General features: G+C 47.1%; 1 protein-coding gene across 1 annotated transcript in view; it reads left to right on the top strand.

Moving 5' to 3' along the window:
* GPR156 (G protein-coupled receptor 156) overlaps positions 1–6,921 on the top strand; it is a 57,586-nt gene extending 50,665 nt beyond the window's left edge. Inside the window, exons 8-9 of the mRNA XM_088455899.1 lie at positions 4,108–4,266; positions 5,674–6,921. Coding sequence (XP_088312025.1) covers positions 4,108–4,266; positions 5,674–6,921 — 1,407 coding nt within the window. The remainder of the gene's footprint in view (positions 1–4,107; positions 4,267–5,673) is intronic.
* Positions 6,922–23,237: the final 16,316 nt, after the last annotated feature.

Genomic DNA, 23,237 nt, shown 5'->3' with positions numbered 1-23,237 from the left:
TTGTCCCATAGAGTAGTGGAAGCATCAGTCGCGTAGGCTTGTCCCCTAGAGTGGTGGAAGCATCAGTCGCGTAGGCTTGTCCCCTAGAGTGGTGGAAGCATCAGTCGCGTAGGCTTGTCCCATAGAGTAGTGGAAGCATCAGTCGCGTAGGCTTGTCCCATAGAGTGGTGGAAGCATCAGTCGCGTAGGCTTGTCCCATAGAGTGGTGGAAGCATCAGTCGCGTAGGCTTGTCCCCTAGAGTGGTGGAAGCATCAGTCGCGTAGGCTTGTCCCCTAGAGTGGTGGAAGCATCAGTCGCGTAGGCTTGTCCCATAGAGTGGTGGAAGCCTCCATCACATAGGCTTGTCCCATAGCGTGGTGGAAGCATCAGTCGCGTAGGCTTGTCCCATAGAGGTGGAAGCATCAGTCGCGTAGGCTTGTCCCATAGAGTAGTGGAAGCATCAGTCGCGTAGGCTTGTCCCATAGAGTGGTGGAAGCATCAGTCGCGTAGGCTTGTCCCATAGAGTGGTGGAAGCATCAGTCGCGTAGGCTTGTCCCATAGAGTAGTGGAAGCATCAGTCGCGTAGGCTTGTCCCATAGAGTGGTGGAAGCATCAGTCACGTAGGCTTGTCCCATAGAGTGGTGGAAGCATCAGTCGCGTAGGCTTGTCCCATAGAGTGGTGGAAGCATCAGTCACGTAGGCTTGTCCCATAGAGTGGTGGAAGCATCAGTCGCGTAGGCTTGTCCCATAGAGTGGTGGAAGCATCAGTCGCGTAGGCTTGTCCCATAGAGTGGTGGAAGCATCAGTCGCGTAGGCTTGTCCCATAGAGTGGTGGAAGCATCAGTCGCGTAGGCTTGTCCCATAGAGTGGTGGAAGCATCAGTCGCGTAGGCTTGTCCCATAGAGTGGTGGAAGCATCAGTCGCGTAGGCTTGTCCCACAGAGTGGTGGAAGCATCAGTCGCGTAGGCTTGTCCCATAGAGTGGTGGAAGCATCAGTCGCGTAGGCTTGTCCCCTAGAGTGGTGGAAGCATCAGTCGCGTAGGCTTGTCCCATAGAGTGGTGGAAGCATCAGTTGCGTAGGCTTGTCCCATAGAGTAGTGGAAGCATCAGTCACGTAGGCTTGTCCCATAGAGTGGTGGAAGCATCAGTCGCGTAGGCTTGTCCCATAGAGTGGTGGAAGCATCAGTCGCGTAGGCTTGTCCCATAGAGTGGTGGAAGCATCAGTCGCGTAGGCTTGTCCCATAGAGTGGTGGAAGCATCAGTCGCGTAGGCTTGGCCCATAGAGTAGTGGAAGCATCAGTCGCGTAGGCTTGTCCCATAGAGTGGTGGAAGAATCAGTCGCGTAGGCTTGTCCCATAGAGTGGTGGAAGCATCAGTCGCGTAGGCTTGTCCCATAGAGGTGGAAGCATCAGTCGCGTAGGCTTCTCCCCTAGAGTAGTGGAAGCATCAGTCGCGTAGGCTTGTCCCATAGAGTGGTGGAAGCATCAGTCGCGTAGGCTTGTCCCATAGAGTAGTGGAAGCATCAGTCGCGTAGGCTTGTCCCATAGAGTGGTGGAAGCATCAGTCGCGTAGGCTTGTCCCATAGAGTGGTGGAAGCATCAGTCGCGTAGGCTTGTCCCATAGAGGTGGAAGCATCAGTCGCGTAGGCTTCTCCCCTAGAGTAGTGGAAGCATCAGTCGCGTAGGCTTCTCCCCTAGAGTAGTGGAAGCATCAGTCGCGTAGGCTTGTCCCATAGAGAGGTGGAAGCATCAGTCGCGTAGGCTTGTCCCATAGAGAGGTGGAAGCATCAGTCGCGTAGGCTTCTCCCCTAGAGTGGTGGAAGCATCAGTCGCGTAGGCTTGTCCCATAGAGTGGTGGAAGCATCAGTCGCGTAGGCTTGTCCCATAGAGTGGTGGAAGCATCAGTCGCGTAGGCTTCTCCCCTAGAGTAGTGGAAGCATCAGTCGCGTAGGCTTGTCCCATAGAGTGGTGGAAGCATCAGTCGCGTAGGCTTGTCCCATAGAGTAGTGGAAGCATCAGTCGCGTAGGCTTGTCCCATAGAGTGGTGGAAGCATCAGTCGCGTAGGCTTGTCCCATAGAGTGGTGGAAGCATCAGTCGCGTAGGCTTGTCCCATAGAGGTGGAAGCATCAGTCGCGTAGGCTTCTCCCCTAGAGTAGTGGAAGCATCAGTCGCGTAGGCTTCTCCCCTAGAGTAGTGGAAGCATCAGTCGCGTAGGCTTGTCCCATAGAGAGGTGGAAGCATCAGTCGCGTAGGCTTGTCCCATAGAGAGGTGGAAGCATCAGTCGCGTAGGCTTCTCCCCTAGAGTGGTGGAAGCATCAGTCGCGTAGGCTTGTCCCATAGAGTGGTGGAAGCATCAGTCGCGTAGGCTTGTCCCATAGAGTGGTGGAAGCATCAGTCGCGTAGGCTTGTCCCATAGAGTGGTGGAAGCATCAGTCGCGTAGGCTTGTCCCATAGAGTGGTGGAAGCATCAGTCGCATAGGCTCATCCCATAGAGTGGTGGAAGATTCCGAAGCGTAGGATTGTCACCTAGAGTGGTTGAAGCCTACATTGCGTTGTAGAGTGAAGCTTCAAATATGTAGGCTTCTCTCCTAGAATAGTGGAAGCATAAAATGTGTAGGCTTCTCCCCTAGAGCAGTGGAAGCATCAAATGTGTAGGCTTCTCCCCCTAGAGCAGTGGACCCAACCATTGTGTAGGCTTGTCACCTAGAGTAGTGGAAGCATCAGACGCGCAGGCTTGTGCCCTAGAGTGGTGGAAGCATCCATTGCATAGGCTTGTCACCTAGAGTAGTGGAAGCACCTAGACTAGTGAAGCATCAGCCACGTAGGCTAGTCCTCAAGAGTGGTGGAAGTATCCGACAGCTTGTCCCCTAGGGTAGTGGAAGCATCCCAGGTGTAGACTACTCCCCTAGAGTAGTGGATGCCTCAATCTCATAGGTTAGTCCCCTAGAATAGTGGAAGCATCCAATGCGTAGGTTTGTCTACTGAGTAGTGGAAGCCTCCATCATGTAGACTTGTCACTTAGAGTCACAACAATCATGTTGGCTTGTCACCTGGAGTGCAAGCATCCATTGCATAGGCCAAAACAATAGTGATGCACTAATAACTTTGCTGAGGAAATTCATTATGAGTAATTATCAAAGATGACTAGTATTTATTATTTGTAAGGCACTGGGTCTGACAGAACTGATTGGACTAGTCTTTCTTCTAGCACCCTGCTCCTGTCACAATCCGTGCAGTTCCTCTATCCTGCCGGGGGGGTCGCTCTCTGCTCTGGTGCTTCTAGCACTTAACTAATGCAACAAACTGCTGAGATTCAGTAGTTTGTGTGCTAGAAGCACCAGAGCAGAGAGCAACACCCCAGGCAAGAAAGAGGAACTGCACGGGTTTTAACAGGTGTAGGTTGCTAGTATGAACAATATTGGACTACATACATGTGTTTATACCCCCTAGCAGTCCTAATTTTCATTGGAAAGTATGTCATCATGGTGTAAAAGTAGTAGGTCTTAAACAAGTCTCGTATTGCAGCCCAACCAAATTCTTTATGGGCACATACAGAACATATTGGTGTTAGAGAGGTCCAGGGAAATTACATTCCTCTCCTCCCTCCAACTGCTATTGTGTTGTACTACCTAATGCTGCAAATGACACAGGAGACAGACTGAGCATTCAATCTAGAAGTGTAAATAAGATAATTACTGTCATAACAACGTGAGGAGGAAAGAAATGACCATTACAAACATCATATTTACTCTTACAAGTCCAATATGGGTCCGACAGGTCCACAGTGATGTTTTTCTGCCACTTACGTAATTGATGCTCCAGGTTATCATCATTTTATGACTGACAAGATCTTCTCACACCCTTGTACTCCATTCGCCTCCCCTGACTTCTTCCCATACGTATGTAATACAAATAAAATCTGTGAGCATAACTGGTGCTGGCATGGGATACTGTGCCCTGTCCAGAGCCTGTGCAATGGGCGCGATGCCCTGCTACAACTTGCAGAGCTTTACTGGCAATACTTGGCTGTTTCTGCTGCACCTAAGTAGCCCATGTGTAAGATCTTATTACTGCACCTGCCCTGTGATATGTGTAGCATGAGAATGCTTGCGCTCTGTGCCCCCAGCTGTTGCAGTGGAGGCAGTTTGAAGAGCCAAGCCAGACGAACATCCAGATGGCCAAATACTTCAACAGTCCCAGCAGGAGCATGAGGTCGATGTACAGCGAGGAGCAAATCTACCAGCTGTTGGGCGAGAACACATCGATGAGACGTCTGCTGACTGAGGTGAACCGTCCGTCTGCTTTCATGGGTGGGTGGTGTGGTTGCAAACTTACTTTCGGGTCTGTTTCCGTTGGCCTTTCTAACTTAGTATTTATTCAGGTAAAAGAACATCCATTTTCACAAACAACAAGATTGAAGAATTGATACAAGTCAAAGCACCAGGAATCTCTCTTTCTCATCCTCGGGGGCGGGGGGGGGGGGGGGGGAGGGGATGTTCAGGGTAATATTTCCCATTAAGGCTGTTCATGCACAATATCAGCCTTGTTCTTCCTCATTATATAAAAGTGGTGGAGTTAATTGTATATAATAATAAGCACAGATGAGCCCACCTGGAATTATAAGCTTCTCCTGTCCGCTCAGACAGCCAAAGCAAAGGCTGGTCCAGCTCAAGTAAAGCGCAGTGGCCCTCATTCAGAGCCGGACGCTCTGAGCAGAGTGCTCGCTCTGAATGAGGGCCGTCCTCCATAAAAATGGAGCGTCCTCCTGGACGCTCGTATAGCTGTGAGTCACCACCCACAGCACATACGAGCGTGCAGGATGATGGTCGCGATGGTCTTGACCATCGCCAGTGCGACCAGAAGCCTGTGGTCGGGGTTTTCGATCACAAGCCCTGGAGTGATTTTGGCTCTATCAGAGCCAAAATCACTCCCACTGACATCACTAGTGATGTCAGTGGGGCCGGCTTCTGACGGTAGGCTTTCCCATGGGAACGCCTCCGTCTGGCAGGCACGCCCACCAAAGGGGGCGTGCTGTCAATCAACATCGACAGCACGCCCCCTTTGATCAGACACAACGAGCGAAGGAAAGTCCTTCGCTCGTCGCGTCTCGCGCACGACAGAGCTCCCTCCGTCATGCGCATGCGCAGTGCACACCATCGACCCACTTGCGAGCGGACAGCCGCTTGCGAGTGGGTCTGAATGAGGCCCAGTGCTCAGTACCTTAACTAGGACAAACCTGGGTTACTTGTTATTATAACTTTTCTGGGATCTCGAATCACCTCTCCAGTGCCATGTGGCATCTTTAGAACGGCTAGTCTCCCTGATAAGACCAAGGCAACCTGTTTCCAGTCCCTCCCAAGACAAGTCCTGTGCTCCTTAGACAAAGTCCTGTATAATACATATTTGTATGTAAGCTGTATTATGGACCTGACTATACAGTAAAACAATGAGGTGGTGTTCTAAAAGATTTCCAAGCTACCCTTCTAGTGAGAATACATTAATAAGCATCTCCGATAGGATAGCCTTCTGGATACTGCCATTGACATGGTTAGCTTTCTGTAATTTCATTAAATCTTCTTTCTTGGAGCGGTTTATCAGAATGTTGGCGCAGTGTAAGGGGTATCAGTGCATAATGATTGGCTCTCTCTGACTTGCAGTAAACGGTGTGATCTGTGTTGGATTTACTCAACAGAAAAACACAGTGATAGAAAGCCTACAAGAGCAGGTGGCAAACGCCAAGGAGAAGCTGGTCCAGCTCCTGAAGAGCGAATGCGGCATGATCCCAGAGGCTTCCGCTATTTCTGCATCCTCACTGGCTCTTCAGCAGCACAACGAAACTCCAGACGAGAGTTCCAATACAGAAAGCAAGGGGCCAGCTAACAATGATCCAGGCGATGGCACAAACAATTGTCTGTGCGTCCAGCCAGCTCAGGAATATGCCACCTTAACATCTAACAATGAAGGAGTCCAGTCCCCTAGTGAGGAAAGATGTGAATTACAAGTCAAGGTTCCCCCATCCCCCAACTGCTCCATCCTAAAACAAGAGACTGAAATGGCTGCAGTGTCCAGAAATGTCAGCTTTGCAGACAGTGCCTCTAAATCTCAGCGCGAGTGCACAGACAGAGTAGTAGACAGCACATCCGAGGCTTGGGAACAGTTGTCAAGAAAGGTGAACTATGTCAGTAGCGAGAAGCTGCAGGATATCCTAAGGGAGCTCAGCGTAGAGACTCTGTCGGGCTGTGGGAAGTTGTCTCCAAGGAGGCAGAGACGTGCCAATCACAGCGTCCACAGGGAGACTGCGGTACACCCTACCGAAGGGTTCCAAAATGTTTGCCTCAGCTTGTCGCCTTACGTGACACAGAGAAGACGAGGTCATGGATATGGTTGTAGGAGCGTTGTCCGTTTCTCAAAGAGCTCCAGGCTTATGCCTCCCCATGTGCATTATGTTATCAACCAGGGTTCCCCAGGCCGTTCCGATGAAAGCAATGTGCACAGAGGCGACATGCTAAATCCCATGCATGAGATAAAACTGGATGAAACCTACGGTGACCGTTGTCGGCCATCTGCCCCAACAAGGAGAGTGGATTCATGCTTTCAAGCTGAAGGAGTCCAAGAGAATGGAGGTGTATGGATTACAAAATTATCAGACCTTCCTAACCATAGTAAGCGATCAAGTCGTGTCTGGGGCCACTTGGAGGCAGATCCAAGTGAGACTCGCAGATCCCAGGCCCCCTTTTCCGAGTCAGACTCCAGTAGCTCTGAGGAGGCTCTGTGCTGCTGCCACAGGCCCTACTGTGACATCTGTTCTCTGAATACATGCGAGTCCAGCGACAGCTGCAACACGGAGACAGACGACCACCTGCAAGGGTGGCCAAGGCATCACAACCATTCCCAGCCAGTCATAAACTTTAATGAGGACCTTCAGCCGACTTTTGTTTGATAGGGAAAGCAAGTTGCTCTTTTCTTTTACCCTCGCTGTCTGAGAAACATGTAACGATCTGCAGCCATTGTAACAGAGCTCAGAGTCTTCACCTCCTAGTCTCAGCGCTGCGACTTACGGACAGCCTGAGGTTGTGTAGTAGTGCAAAATCATGATTGTTGTGATTTTCTTTTTTTTTTTTTTATGTTTGAGCTACACAAACACATTAATGTGTCTCAGTAGAAAATTTAGTATCTTTCTCATTAAATTATTAATAATAAATCAGACTATTTTTTTTAGTCCTGTGTATATTACAGGCTTATAGATTATGGCATTAACCAGTCTTTGCAGTGTTTAAAGAACCAATATTGCATGTGCAACTGGGAAGTGTGACCCAGTCATTGCCAGATAGGAATTGGGTTCACACTGTAATGTGGAAGGGTCTTCTACTAAGCAATTTCTATTAGTGCACATTATTATGTACATTTGTTTTCTCTACGGAATGCAGAACAGCTGTATAGTGTCAGGTTAATGCTGAATAATGTAGTTTATCTTCACTTTAATTTGGGCATTCAGTGACCCACTAAACTCTCTGAGATGCACATGAGGAAGTTTATATGATAACTCACAATAGCCGTCTCTGGAGACGAAAATACACTCCAGCAAAAAAAGCATTTAAACCATGAAAATTAACAAAAAAACAAAACTTGGAAACACATTAATACAAATCAAAAAACTCATCACTGAATACTCACTGACCTACACTGTTGTCCTATTCGGGGAATGCAAAAATATTTCCACCTGAAAATCTAACAAAAAGGCCAAAACACTCAAGGTATGTAAATGAATGCCATACTATCCATACATTAAACACAGAGTATACCGAATCCCTTTACATGTCACTACAAATCCCTTGATAGCCCCAGGCTGTCCAAATCCCGGGAAATAGATGTAACTATACATACAGATAAAACCAGGAGCCTGAACTATTTTCTGAAAAAAATTTTAAAAAATCTCATAAGCGTAACACTCAATTATATAGTCTGTTAATACTTTGATATTTTGTATCATGCGTTTCTTAATCTACAAATGCAAAAGCACCTTTGAGTCCTTTCAGGAGAGATCTCTATGTAAAATTATTGTAAAAAAAATGTATAGCAAAGGTTGTGCATTTCAGTGCTATAAAATAACTTAAACTGTTAAACTAAATATATCTAGTGTGTGGTGCTAGGATAGCAGGGAGGTGCTTCTCTATCTGTGCCGGCAATGTTACACTTGCTCTGCAGAAATGCTTTGGGATCATACACAGGAGCGATGTCAGCATTCTTGAGGTTTTTTTTACCTGCATGGGGTCCCATTAGGACATTGCCCTATATATGAGGGAGGAAACTCAGGTGTCTAACAAAGGGGGTGGATAATACTTTACCTTTTAAAAGATTGCAGCAGTGCCAGGGTAACACTGAACTGTGTATTTTATTTGCATGGCTCAAAATTGATCCCTTCAGGGAGGCCTTGTGCAATGATGTAAAACAAGGAGAAGGATGCAAGGTGAATTATTACAGTTCAGAAAGTTTTCTACATTTTGTACAAAACTCTTGCTAAAAACTGGGTAGTTTTGACTATCCAGGAGTGTAACGAACAGGCGAGTCTAGCGCTGATTGGTTGGCTCATCGCAGTCGGCCTCTACCCAATTGGTCACCCTGCTCACCTACTAGTGTAGGTCAAGTATTTTAAAGGACTTATTTACTTTGCCACCGGTGGACTTTGTTATTTCAACTGCCCCTACGGACGTCTGCATATCGGTGACTCCGGATAAGGCTGTATAAATTGGAAAGCATCAACAGCCGGGAGAACCCGGAGCCTCCCAGCGGTCTCTACCTGTGGGATTAAAAAAAAAAAGGTACCTTGTATTCCTGGACAGGAAGGATAAAACAGCTGCTTCTATTAGCTGGTGACATATGACCAAATCCAGGCCCAACTCACATGCCACACCCACAATCACTATAAATCCAGCTAACCTTATAAACATTGCGTGCCTCCCTTCACCCTCCAAGTCACTAAAATGTGCCTTATGGAATGCACGCTCTGTCTGCAACAAACTAACATCCTTCAATGACCGCTTTTTTCAACTAACCTCAACCTTCTGGCGATACAGAAACATATCAAATTCAAGGGAAAGGGGAACTGGATATACATCGCACTGGCAATAAATGCAAGTATAAATGATCATTGCCACTATTCCTTAAACAAATAATTACATGAATTGTTTCAATAAGATATTGGGTAGTGGTAGTGCTCACTAGAGTTATGAATATGTATACAGTTAGAAAAAAAAAAGAGAAAAAAGAACTGTGGGCCTGATTCAGACCCGGTTGCAAGCGCTGAGCGCTCGCAACCGGGTCGATGGTGGCCCAGAGCGCATGCGCACGACGGAGCCGGCTCCGTCGTGCGCATGTGCGAGACCGGATAGCGACGGGCAATCCGTCGCTCCGGGTCTAGCACCAAAGGGGGCGTGCTGTCGATGTTGAGTGACAGCACGCCCCATTTGGTGGGCGGGCCGGGGGGAGGGGTGGCTGCCCAAATGCCTACCGTTTGGGGCCGGCCCCACTGACATCACAAGTGATGTCAGTGGAGAGATTCCGGCTCTGTTAGAGCCGAAATCTCTCTGGGGCTTGCGGCAACGAGACCCTACCACAAGGGTCTCGTCGCAAGCCCGACCAACATGACCACTCGCTATAGCTGTGGGTGGTCACTCACAGCTATGCGAGCGGCCAGGAGGCCGTTCTTGAAAAAAAAACAAAAAAAACAACACATTTAAATGCTAGAAAAACTACTGTTAATCTGGTACACACTGTGGACCTCATTCAGAGTCGGTCGAAGCGGCCGCACGGTCGTACGGGAAAAGGGGCCGGATATGCAAATGATTCCCTCGCAAGTTGCGTCCCTAAGTTCGGATCGGTTACTGGCCGACGAAGGGGAGGAAGCGGTTGGATAACAAAAAATACGCCCCCTTCTCGTGTGCATTGCACGTCATCTCCGTGTATATAAGGATTAATCGAGACCATTGGAACTGGTCGTAGAGCTTAAGGTTGACCATACCCTCTCTTAAGCACTACGATCATGTCAGTGTAAAAACCTCCCATGTCACATGTGCCATGACGCTACTTTGCTAATTATGCACTCCCATAAAACGCTGTTTGCATAATTAGGCACGCCTGCGTTCGGATCTCCACTCCCCCATTTTCAAGCACCTTCCCCTGTTACCACCCACAAACGCCTCCATCTGTCACTCAAACTACCGACCTGGCTGTGTTCAAGGAGAGAGACATTTCTGATCGTAGCGGCTAGCTTGCGCATGCGCCTTGCGAACTTTACGCATGCGCAGTATAGCGAACATCCGTACCGGCGTACGACCGTGTGGCCGCTTCGACCGACTCTGAATGAGGTCCTGTATCCCAAACATAAATCCCTTGCGGGTGTTCATTAAATGAACATAGAAAACATTAAATGTAATTAATATACAATTCAAAACACCCTCCTATTGTCAAAAGATGGCGAAATATACAGTTAACAATTTTTCAAATTTTCGTCAAACTAAATAGCATAATCATGAAAACATCGGTTTATCCCCTATTGCATGACTTAAGCAATGTCCCAGAACTAGGAAAGTCAGAACATAGAAACTGCCAAACCTCATTCTACTGCTCCTCACTTGGACCTAGGTCTATCTATGAGGAGTGAGAGACTACTGGAAAGGCAGGTTGCCCTTAGAAACAACAGTGTAACTGCAGTGTTGCTCAAGTTTTCGTTTCTGCTGTTGAGGGTCTTACTCAATAGCATTGGACCCCCAATGAGAGAATTACTCAGCTTGAGATAGCCGTCAGTTAATAGAGAGATAGAGAGTTTAGCTAAAAGACATAAGCTAAAAAGGTATATCTGTATCTCGTTTTCTCTCTCCTAATTACTACTATATGTGATGTCAACATTTTTTACATTCATTTTACTGACATAAACACGGGTATTCCATATATTATAAGTAGCAGTTATAGTGTATTGTTTAGTATTCCATCATTAACTCACAGCGTCTATAGCACATATAATGACAGAATTACCACTTGTACACTGGCCCTCATTCAGAGCCGTACGCTCTGAGCAGAGCGCACGCTCTGAATGAGGGCCGGGCTCCATTTTCATGGAGCGTCCTCCAGGACGCTCGTATAGCTGTGGGTCACCACCCACAGGCTATACGAGCGTGCATTTTGATGGGCGCGATGGTCGTGACCATCGCGACCATCGAAATTGCGAGCCGGAGCCTGCGGTTGAGGTTTTCAACCGCAAGCTCCGGAGTGATTTTGGCTCTATCAGAGCCAAAATCACTCCCACTGACATCACTAGTGATGTCAGTGGGCCGGCTTCTGACGGGAGGCGTTCCTGTGGGAACGCCCCCGTCAGGGAGGCACGCCCACCAAAGGGGGCGTGCTGTCAATCAACATTGACTGCACGCCCTCTTTGATCGGACACAACGAGCGAAGGAAAGTCCTTCACTCGTCGTGTCTGGCGCATGCGCACGACGGAGCTCCCTCCGTCGTGCGCATGCTCAGAGCAGACCATCGACCCACTTGCGAGCGGACAGCCGCTCGTGAGTGGGTCTGAATCAGGCCCACTGTTTGTAGGCAAACGGATATGACTGACTGTGTATTCAATACAAATTGGCAATTTAAAGTATACAACACATGTGATGACATATATACCACTACACGGTGCTTGTAGACAAATGGTTACAGCCGATTGTGTGTCTAGTGCAAGTTCACAGTTTAAAGTTTATGACATTAACAGGTATATTCAAGGAGACAGAAACAAACTTCAGTATATACGAATTCGCATGTTGCAACAAAAATACCATCCTTCAAAAAAACCTGTGAACAGATAATCAGTGATGACAGGAAATTTTCCGCTGCAATACTAATGGTACAAAAGTATTTTATACATCCATTCTACCTTTGTATAGCACATGTTACAATCTTAATATGCTAATGTCAGTTTCACTGCATGCAATCTACCACATGTGGGTCAAAATACAAAAATACTCACAATAATCCTCTACTGTGACAGGATTTAATCAACTACAACATGTAGCTTACATTCGTATAAACCACATGCTGTGACAATAATCAAACTCCCAACAAGTGCCTTTGGGTGTAACTACTTGCAAAGTTTAAACACTGTTTTTTTTTTATTGCAACATAAGTGGCATATTGATTTTTTGGCACATCTAGGCTGCCACAATGTCACAAGCTTATCAGTCATAGGTCACCAGAATAAAAGGTTTCAATAACTGCGGCGTATAATATTTAAAGCAAAATTAATCCAGTAGTATGGTCACCACAAGTAGCCTCTGTTGTGTCAGATATGAGGATTAGTGTAATCACATACAGGTGAAAAAAAAAAGGGGGGGGGGGGGATCTAGCTAAAATATAATAAATATCAGTAAATGTTTTATAAGACATTAATACTAAGTTATTATAAGACTAGATCAGAACTAGTGAGGGAGTGTACCGTGTTTAACATCCTGCCCTGTTGCCAAGAATCAGTAATCAATATAGGGCTTCCCCGTAGACCTGTCCCTCTAAATGTGTTTTCTATAATAGTGTGTTTATTCTTATTAATGACATCTTAAAAGTTATTTTTTAAAATTATAATAGATTTACATTTTTAGTGTTCACCAGAGTTCTTCTTTCTCTTTTTTCTAACTGATAACATAAACATGGCTCACACAATCCGACACAGTCTCCCCTGCTGCACTCTCACATGGTGGCCTACACTTCTCACACACCTCCAGGCCAGGTAATTGTAAAGGAGGTGGGGTAGGAATATTACTCTCCCAATCTTACACATACACAGTTCTCCCACAGGTACCTTCACTTACATAATTTGAAGTACATTCTTTCAGGACTTTCACCCCTTTTTCTCTGCAAATTGCTGCTATCTATTGCCCACCTGGGCCACCCCAAAAATTTCTGGAACATTTTTCAGCCTGGCTCCTTCACTTCCTATCCTCAGACATCTCCACCATCACCATGGGTGATCTCAACATCCCCATTGACAATCCATAATCTCCTCATGCCTCCAAACAACTCTCTCTAGCCTCCTCTCTTGGCCTCTCCCAATGGACTGACTCCTCTACTCATAATGAGGGCCACTGCCTTGATCTTGTATTCAGACTATACTCAGTTTCTGATGTCACTAATGCTCCTTTCCCTCTCTCAGATCACAATCTTATCACCTGCACACTCTCCTCTATTACATCAACCTCAATATCATTGAAATCAACCAAACCTCCTAAAACCCGCAGAAATATTAATGCTTTAACTTTCAAAAACTATCTACCTCTCTGTAACAACGACTCTCACCAAGGTCTACATTCACTTCTCCTAAGACTGCTGCATCATACCTAAACCAGATTCTAGAAAAAGTCCTCAATGAAGCAGCTCCAGCTACCCATCACACACCACGTAGACTTAGACGTCAACCGTGGAATTCTAATTTCACAAGGTATCTACAAAAACTCACGTAAAGTAGAATGTCAGTGGTGAAAGTTTCATATTCCATGTGACTTCACATATAAGACTATCTACCACTCTTATCGTACTCTGGTCGCTGCCAAACAAACATACTTCTAATCTCTCATCTCTGCTCAAGCCTCTAACCCCAAGGGACTTTTTAATACATTTAAACTGCTTCTTAGCCCTCCCAACCCACCTGCTACTATCTTTGCGCATGATCTTGCTTCCTATTTTAAGGATAAGATTGATAATATCCAAAATTAAATGGTATGCACTTCCACAACTAGTGACCTGCTCAATTCCCTGCCTGAACCCTCTGGCACATTCTCTTCATTTGACCCCACTAATGAAGATGAAGTATCTACACTCTTCTCCTCCTACTCTATTACCTCTCCTCTAGATCCTATACCCTCACAAATCAGTAAAGCTCCGTCTCCTGTGTTCATCCAAACCCTAACTAAAATCTGTAATCTCTCTCTACTGGCATCTTTCCATCACTGTTCAAGCATGCAGTGATTACTCCCATTCTGAAAAAACTAAATTCTGACCCTAAAGGCCCCCATACATCAGAGATTGATTGCAGCAATTGTGCAATCGATTGTGTATAAAAATGTTTCCCTTTTTCATGCGATTGCCACAATCAATTGCAAATTGCACGATTGCTGCAGTCAATCTCTGATGTATGGGGGCCTTTACACTCTCAAATTACCGTCCCATCTCCCATGACCCTCCAAGCTACTTGAGACTTGTCTACACTCACCTCACACACTTTTCTTAACACCCACAACTTATTGGACCCACTTCATTCCGGCTTTCGTTCCCAACATGCCACAGAGACAGCACTAAGGTAGTAAATGATCTGGTCACTGCCAAGGCTAAAGGCCATTATTCACTCCTAATGCTTCTTTATCTCTCTGCTGCTTTTGACACTGTTGACCACTCTCTTCTCATACAAAAACACAATCCCTAGGTCTTAAGGACAGAGGTCTTTCTTGGTTCTCTTCCTACTTATCTAATCGCTCATTTACTGTTCGTTTTTCTGAGACTGCCTCCTCTTCACTACCTTTATCAGTTGGAGTACTGCAAGGCTCTCCCTTAGGTCCTTTGTTATTCTCAATCTATACCACCTCTCTTGGCAAACTAATCCGCTCTTTTGGATTTCAGTACCATCTGTGTGTGGATGATACTCAAATCTACCTATTCGCCCCAGATTTATCACCATCTGTATTGGTCAGTGTCACTGAATGTCTTTCATTCCATTTCATCTTGGATGTCATCTCGCCCCCTGAAACTTAATATTTCTAAAACAGAATTAATTATATTTCCACTGGCCAATAACAGTTACCAACCTGATCTCTCTATCACTGTTGATAACTCGACAATCCACCGTGCCCCACAAGCTCGCTGCCTTGGTGTTCTCCTTGACTCTGAACTGTCCTTTGTTCCCCACATTCAATCTGTCTCAAAATCATGTTACATACATCTAAAAAACATATCCAAAATTCAACCATATCTCACACAAGACACCGCAAAAACTCTAATCCATGCACTTATTATTTCCCGCATTGACTATTGCAATATAGTTTCCTTACTGGTCTTTCCAAAAACAGGCTATCGCCATTACAATCCATTATGAATGCAGCTGCGAGACTTATCTTCCTTGCCAAACGTTTGTCTGCTGCCCAGTAGTCAGTCCCTCCATTGGTTGGCGGTTTTGTACCGTATTCAATACAAAATACTTTTACTTACACATAAGGCCATTAACCAAACCACACCAACATACATCTCTTCACTCATCTCAAAATATCTCCCAACCCGACCTCTCCGCTCAGCACAAGATCTGTGTCTCTCATCCCCATGCATTACTTTCTCCCATTCACGGTTACAGGACTTTCTGCGGGCTGCACCCACTCTACAGAGTGCCTTACCACGCACAATAAGACTTACCTCTAGTCTCCAATCCTTCAAGCATTCCCTGAAAACTCACCTCTCCAGGCAAGCTTATCAGATTCCAGAACCGCCCACATAACCTTCATCGCTTCCATGTCTAATTACATCCCCTTTCACAGTCCACACAACCTCACACATTGTCTTTCTTTCACATCCTCCTGACATTTGGCCAACATTCCTGTGTGACTGGATCATGCAACCTACCAAGAAACTCTGCATTCTGGCTGGACCAAATTGCAATATATAGCACCTATCCTTGTGTATCAATGACTATTTCCCTACAGATTGTAAGCTTGCAAGCAGGGCCTTCCTACCTATACAGTATATCGGTCTGTTATTACCCAGTTTTGTTCTATAAATGTTTCCAAATTGTAGAGCACAATGGAATATGCTGCTCTATATAAGAAAGTTAATAAATACAATATTAACTCTGTAATATAAGAGCATATGCCGGCTACACAGCATTAATCATAAAAAAAAAACAACAAAAAAAAAAACACGCACATACGGGAGAGACTTTTATTACTTAGTATATCAACAAAGTGCCGGACACTGACTTATGTTAGACATATGATAGATACTAACTGGAAATTAACAGATACTAGAGCTACTAATTAAGACTGCTTGATAACATACTAAGTGAAGCTAGACTGCTAACAATGAATATCACTGACAGAACATTGGCGTGATTTGGATCTTATACAACTGACTAGAGATTATCCAGCTCCTTTTAGACAAATTGGCAATATAATGATCTTACCTTGGGGGATTGTAATACCCCTTTTACACCAGAGCAAAAACCTGGGTTTTTGCTGGGTCTACCCAGGTCGCAGCTCAGTGTAAAAGGGTCCCTGAAAAATAACCTGGGTCAAGTGACCCAGCAATTCAACCCAGGTAGCTACCAGGGTTGGACCCAGGTAATGATGCAGTGTAAACGGTGCAACCCGGGTTATCTGACCTGGATCATGTCTAAAATGAGCGGATTGGTGGTTGTCGAGCATTCACCTCCCACTTTTTATGACCTCACAGGTTTAGCAGGGCTGACCTGGGAGTAACCCAGATCAAAGGTGCAGTGTAAATGGGTCTGACCAGGGTTGGAACCATGTCCAAAAACCCAGGTTGGACCTGGGTTTTTGGTGGAAAAGAGGTATTATATAGATAACCCACTGGCCGGTGTTCTTCAACTTTCCATAGGGGACACAGGGACTATGCTGGGGTATAGGGTGGCAGGTGGTCTGGGCACCAAACAGTTAAATTCTTCAGAGATGTGCAGCTCAGGCTCCTCCTCCCCTATACCCCACCCCTAGCCCAGTCTAGTTTGGTGCCACAGGAGCGTGCACCTCTAACAGTGGGGCTGCTAATGCAGCCTCATTTCTTTTACGAAGCAGGCAGCGCCGGGTGTCCTATAGGATGCCTGTGCTGCCGCTCCACCAACCCCCGGCGTGGCGACTGGCTCAGCAACCTCAGCTGGGTACTCACAGCACACGGAGGACCCCAACTGCTGCCGGACGCCGGGGGCAGCGCAAGGTAAGGGATAGTCTCCCTGCTGCATCAGCACGCTTGTCATTGCCGGTGTGGAGACCACCAGCGGTGCTGACAAAACAGGAGGCCGGGTCGTCTGCACCCCCGCTAGACCACCAGGGCACTTGAAGGCAGCAGGAACTGCAGAGCTCAGGGGCCATCACCACATTGTATGTGAGCACCAGCAGAATCTGTAAGTGACCATTGCCCTGGGGGATCTATGTCAGCGGGGGAAGGTAGGCTCTCCCCATAAGCTCCTCAGTGTGTTCCCTCATGGAGGCTTCCCACCATGGGCTTAGTTCTCCTCTTCTCTCCTTCAGGCAGATGCTGAGCAGCCATTTTACACAGGTGCTGGCTACAGTTTGTCTTCAGGCTCCCATCTCCCTGTATACCTCCCCTCAGGTCAGGTTATACAGCCTAGCTCCATCCTTCAGAGCGGTTTGTCTCCAGTCTCCCTGAATACCTCCCGTCAGGTTATACAGCCTAGCTCCATCCAGCTGACTGGGGTTGGTTTGTTAAGCATTATTTGCCTATTATATTGCAATGAATGTTACTGTGTACTTGTTCTCATTTTTCACACTATTGTCTCTTTCTATAGCTGTGAAATGGGTTAACTCCTCTGTTGCCCCACTCATTATTACATTTGTGTGGCCCCTACATTCAGTGCACTGTTCTCTATCACCCGTTATATAACGTGGTGCGTGGGACTTTTCTTGGAACACAGTAACATGTCTTCTAATACAAAGCGCCCAAAGAGGTGGAGGCTCCTTTGCTGCATACGTGTAGACACTGTTCTGCTTGCACAGATGGGGTCCAGGATGGTCTCTGCATCCGGTGTTACTCAGACATGCAGCAAGACGTCCCATCTACTGCTGCCAACCATGAACCGACATGGGCGGACAACTTGTCACAGTTGGTGGATTGCCTTACAGCTCCCTCTCCTTCCTACTTTGGGGGTCCAAGCACCTTCTTAGGTCAGTGCAGGGCTTAGGATAGGTGTCTGCCTCCTTTCAGCAAATGCTGGATGGGGACCGTACTCTGGACACATACTGTCCAGTCGTGAGAGCTCTGTCCCCCAGGCGATTGAGGTTTCTGAGTCGGAACTCTCCTTGGACCAAGAGGAGCATTCTTCTGGTGCCTCGGAGGATGAGACCTTGTCTGATCAGGAGGTGCCTCTCCATCCAGTAGATGTTGTTGCCTTAGGGCAGTCAGATCGGTCCTTTCTATTGGTGATGAGCCGGTTCCTAGACCCAAGGCGCCAGTTTTCAAATGTCAAAAAAAGCTTGCAGTGAAGTTTGCTAAATCTGAACTTGAGGAAATTCTAGCAAAGGCTTGGACCGCTCCTAACAGGCAGTTTCAGGTCTCCAGGCACATTGTGTACTTTCATCAGCTCCCTGCTGAGGAGCGTAGCAAATGGGAGTCTCCTCCTCCTGTTGACACACACATTGCCCGTCTCATCAAGAGTTCTAACCTATTTTCCATACTGCTCCCTCAAGGATCCGACAGACGGGAAGTTTGAAAATTTCCTTAAGGGAATTTATACACATGCAGGTGCTCTTGCACATCTGGCCCTGGCGTCTGCATGGGTGGCTAAGACTATTAGCACTTGTACGGATGCCCCAGAGATTGGCCTTATGTCAGGGGCCCATGGCGACCAGCTACTACCTCTGGTGGTGCATATCAAGCAGGCTGATTCCTATCTAGATGAAGTGGGTCTTGACACCGGCATCTTAACTTCCAAAGTGTCAGCCAGAAGGGCCCTCTGGCTGTGCTCCTGGCGCACTGACTCGGACTCTAAGAAGGCCCTTGAATCCCTTCCTTTTTCCGGTGACATTCTATTTGGACCAGAATTAGATAAAATAGTTTCCACAATAGCGGTTTTCAAGACAGCGTTTCTGCCTTTGGCGGCAGCCCCTAGAGCTAGAGAGTCATCCTCTCGCCCCGCAAGGAAAGGCCAAGGGGCAGTCTTTTTCTGGAGTGTCCCAGAATTCTTCTGCTAAAACCACCAAACTCAGAAGCAAGCAGTCCTGGCCTACCAGATGCCAGGCTGCCAAACCAGCCGACAAGCCTACAGATTGACGGGGTTGGGCCTCTCCGTGGGGGACTCCAGTGTGAAAGGCCGGCTTCTGCTTTTCTCCAACGTCTGGATGATGTCGGACGCCTGGGTTCATGGTGTAGTCTCGCAGGGCTGCGTTGACTTCCAGGAGGCATTCACTGGCACGTTATTTTACCACAGGCCTTCTGGGAAAAGCAATTCCCTCTCTACTAACCTCCAGGGTAATAGTTCCTGTCCCTCAGGATCAGAGGGTCTCTGGCTTCTACGCCAATCCCTTCTGGGTTCAGAAGCTGAACTGCTCCTTCCACCCAATCTCAAATCCCTCAACAAGTTCTGTATGGAGTCTTTGTTCCGTATGGAGTCTTTGCACTCCATCATTTCGGCCTTGGAACCGGGAGATTTAGATCATGACTTAGATATCCAGGATGCTTATTAACATGTGCCTATCCGTATAAGTTACTAGCATTTCCTCCGGTTTGCAGTCAATGAGGAGCACTACCAGCTTTGGGCTTTGCCCTTTCCACGGCTCCTCGTGTGTTCACAAAGGTCATGGCAGCTAAATTGCGGCACAAGGGTATCAGAATTCTCCCTTACCTGGACGATGTTCATATCCTAGCCAGATCTCTGAATCTGCTCAAGGAGCACCTTTTGCCTCACAACAGATCTTCTACAATCGCAAGGGTGGGTCACCAATTGGAAGAGGTCCTCCCTGACTCTGGCCCAGGAGATGCTCCACCTGGGGGCTGTTAGATTTACGGGTTCAGAGAGTGTTTCTGCCGGTGGACAAGATTCGGCATCTGCAGAACAGGATTCAAGGGTTCTTACTTCATCACCGGGTGTCAGTTCACACCTGCATGCAGATCTTGGGATCTCTGGGTGCACTCCACCATGTCCAAAGCGGAGACCAGTTTTTTTTTTTTTTCCCCAGGTGGAGATTCTGAATCGTTGGAATGAATCCCAACTCCAGATCAAACTGCAGACAATCGTCCTATCTCGGGAAGTTCATCTCTCCCTTGCGTGGTGGCTCCAGAGCTCCTACTTGGATAAGGGTTGCGACTTCTGGCTTGGGTCCTTCTCACCATGGATGCCAGTCTTCGCGGGTGGGGAGCTGCGACTTGCCAGCAGTCTTTCTGGGGTCGATGGACGGCTCAGGAGATCCTCCTCCCGATCATTGTCCTGGAACTTCGAGCTGTCTTCAGGGCTCTTTGTCAGGCTCAGCATCACCCAGTCCAATCAAACAACGCGGCGCCATGAAATTGGTCAGCCGCATACGCCGTTGGGCGGAGCTTCATGTTCCAACTCAGTCAGCAGTTTTCATTCCGGGGGGGCCAAAATTGGGAAGCCTAGGGAACCGTAACACCCTGTCTCTTCAGGTGTTTGTATCTGTGCATGTGCCGGTCTTCCTTCTTCCCGCTTCTGCCTTGGGCTTGCTAACTTGACTGGCCTGCCTGGACTGGGGGTGAGGTACAGGAGGAGGAGAAGCCTGGGCTGCACATCCGTGAAGAAATTAACTGTTAGATGCCCAGACACCACCTGCCATCCTATACCCCAGCGTATGTTTTTTTCTAACTTTGTTTTATGCAGATTAAATATCTAATTATTTAGATTTTTGGTGTATATTGAATACCTCAATTTAAGACTAATATACCAGCGCTGTCTCACTTTTTTGTCTTTGTGTGAAGTATTTGAAGTGCTTATGTGAATTATGGCAGGGATATAGGCTGGTTTTGGTTCTATTCAAGAAATAAATGTTGCTGTATTGTGTGTCCATGGTGTGTACATTCTTGCAATCCATCGGGTGTATCATGGCTGCCAGCCAGGAAGGTGTAACAGCTATGCTGCAACAACACCACTCTTTCTAACCCTCTAATCCATTGGCCGGCTGCCCTGCGTTACCAGATTGTCCTAATTCAACACTCTGCCTGCTACCATGAAGTCCTAACCCTAACTAAGCCGTCACAAAGAACCAGCCAGTTACAAGCAAAAAGGTGCTACAGCAGGTATACCAATACCCAGAAGAAAGCTGTTCCAGGTGCCAGTCAAAGAGTCTAGCGTGACAGTGCAGCTGGTACTCACACTCAGCGAGTGTCTGAATGGCACAAATAGTACAAGTCAGTAACTATAGATTACAGACACTAGGAGGAACCCCAAGTGCAGAGTCTGCAACCACAGAAACTATATCGCACAGCAAGAGGTCTGAACGCAAGTACTGCACACACACGGAGCCGCTCTAATTTTACACTGCATGTTAAGAGTTCGCACCCCCCACAACTTAGTCTTCCTGCAGCTCAAAAGGATTCTCTCCCCCAACTAGAAGAGACACCTCTATAGTTACAACCATATTTTAACCCTTTTACCGACATGAAGACAGGGAAATTCAGTATCTCATGTAGCCATATGTTTTTGATATGCAGTATTTGAAATTGTATTCCCTTGTGTATACTGCATTCCACCCGATTCTTCCGTATGCTCATAGCCTCATGACACTCCGCAGCATATTCCACTGTATGTCCCTACTTTATCATGTTGCCCTTACTAGAATCCTAGTTTCAGCTGGCATTGTAAAAAAGGAGAACTCCCTGGATTGAAACGCCTTTGGGCATTACATGAGGTAAACTTCTGACACTAATAAACATAATTTCCTTCTTCTGGAAGTTTTGTGCAAATAGCTCCTATTCCTGCCATGTAATATAGCTCGGGGGGGGGGGGGGGGGGGGGGGGGGGAAGTCTTGGTTACTGCCTTTCTTCCTCACTGGCATAAATAAAAACAATATCTACTTTGTAAATCAGTGGTTTCCAAACTGTGCGCAGTGGCACCCTGGGGCGCCTCAGGGTGGAGGTCCAGCACCAGATCAAATTATTTATGGTCAATGTAATGTAAATATGTGGAGAAACAGAAGCGTAAACCTGTCACCACCACATGACTGAACCCAAGGAGGACAGGTCAGCGCACTATACTTCACTTTGCTAGTGTTCATTCTAGCACCTTGCACCTATCACTGCCCGTGCAGTTCCTCTTTCCTGCCTGGGTGTCGCTCTCTGCTCTGGTGCTTCTAGCACACTCTTCCTATGCAACAAACTGCTGAGATACAGACCAGAGTGTGCTAGAAGCACCAGAGCAGAGCATGACACCCCAGGCAAAAAATAGGAACTGCATGAGCTGCGACAGGTGCAGGGTGCTAGAGTGAACCCTACTTACATTATTTTTCTACATTTCTCAATAACAAACTTTTGGCTTTGGGGCGCCGTGAAAATAATGCTGATACTCTAGGGCGCCGGTCGGGGTGTTCAGAAAAGTTTGGGAAACACTGTTGTAAAACAAGTAGCGGCCACAGAAGATTACTGGGGACACGCTAAGCACATAACTGGCGACAAAGTGTAAGCAGACACTGGGAGGACTACAAGCCCCAGCATATACCTGCTGAATCCGATTGGAACATCCAGATTTGCGTTTTAAATTCTCTTATTCAAGGACAACTTGCAGCGGTCAGATGACAATGACGGGATGGTAAACGGTTACTACGCATTTGGCCCATGTTGAAAAATAGGGATAATAGAAGTAACCTGAGGAAATGAGGGACTATCCCTGGAAAAAAATAGGGACAATAGGAGTAACCAGAAGAAATGAGGGACTATCACTCGAAAAAAATAGGGACAATAGTAGTAGCCTGAGGAAATGAGGGACTATCCCTGGAAAAAAATAGGAACAGATAACAGCTGTGCCACAATAATGACCACAACAGTGCAGGTCACCCCATGGAATACACTATTATAACTAGAGCACCATACACCCAGCGGCTGCCTAGTGTTCTGCTTTTCCCACTTCTTCCCTGTCACACTATAGGTACAAGTGACAGGTCTCAGGATATGTGCAGTAGCCTCCTCGCCCCCATATAACCTCATCCGTATGTCCCTATACACTATTACTCTCCCCCCTTGTTTCTATAGCAACCCAACTTCTGGCAGCCACGGCGCTTAAAAGATCTCATAGGGGGCGCACTTCCGGTGTCTTGCCGCGGTCGGACCACGCCCACTTCCTCCCGGTCACTTCTTGCGCTGTCAGCTGCTCTCCCCAGGCCAATCAGCTGCTTCTTCTCATGCCCCCCTCTCGCCTCGCCTTTATCCTCAGGCGTTAATCAAGACTGGCAGGTGACCGACCAATCAGCTTTCTCAATACATAGAAAGGCGGGGTAAAAGTCGTTTTCCTGCTTTATTATTGGACAATGCCGCAAGAACGCTCAGGCATG

Source organism: Taudactylus pleione, unplaced genomic scaffold, assembly GCF_031769625.1.
Source record: "Taudactylus pleione unplaced genomic scaffold, aTauple2 ptg000677l, whole genome shotgun sequence".
NCBI lineage: Eukaryota > Metazoa > Chordata > Amphibia > Anura > Myobatrachidae > Taudactylus > Taudactylus pleione.
The sequence above is the reverse complement of the archived record's forward strand: the minus strand, read 5'-3'. Positions and strand labels throughout refer to the sequence as shown.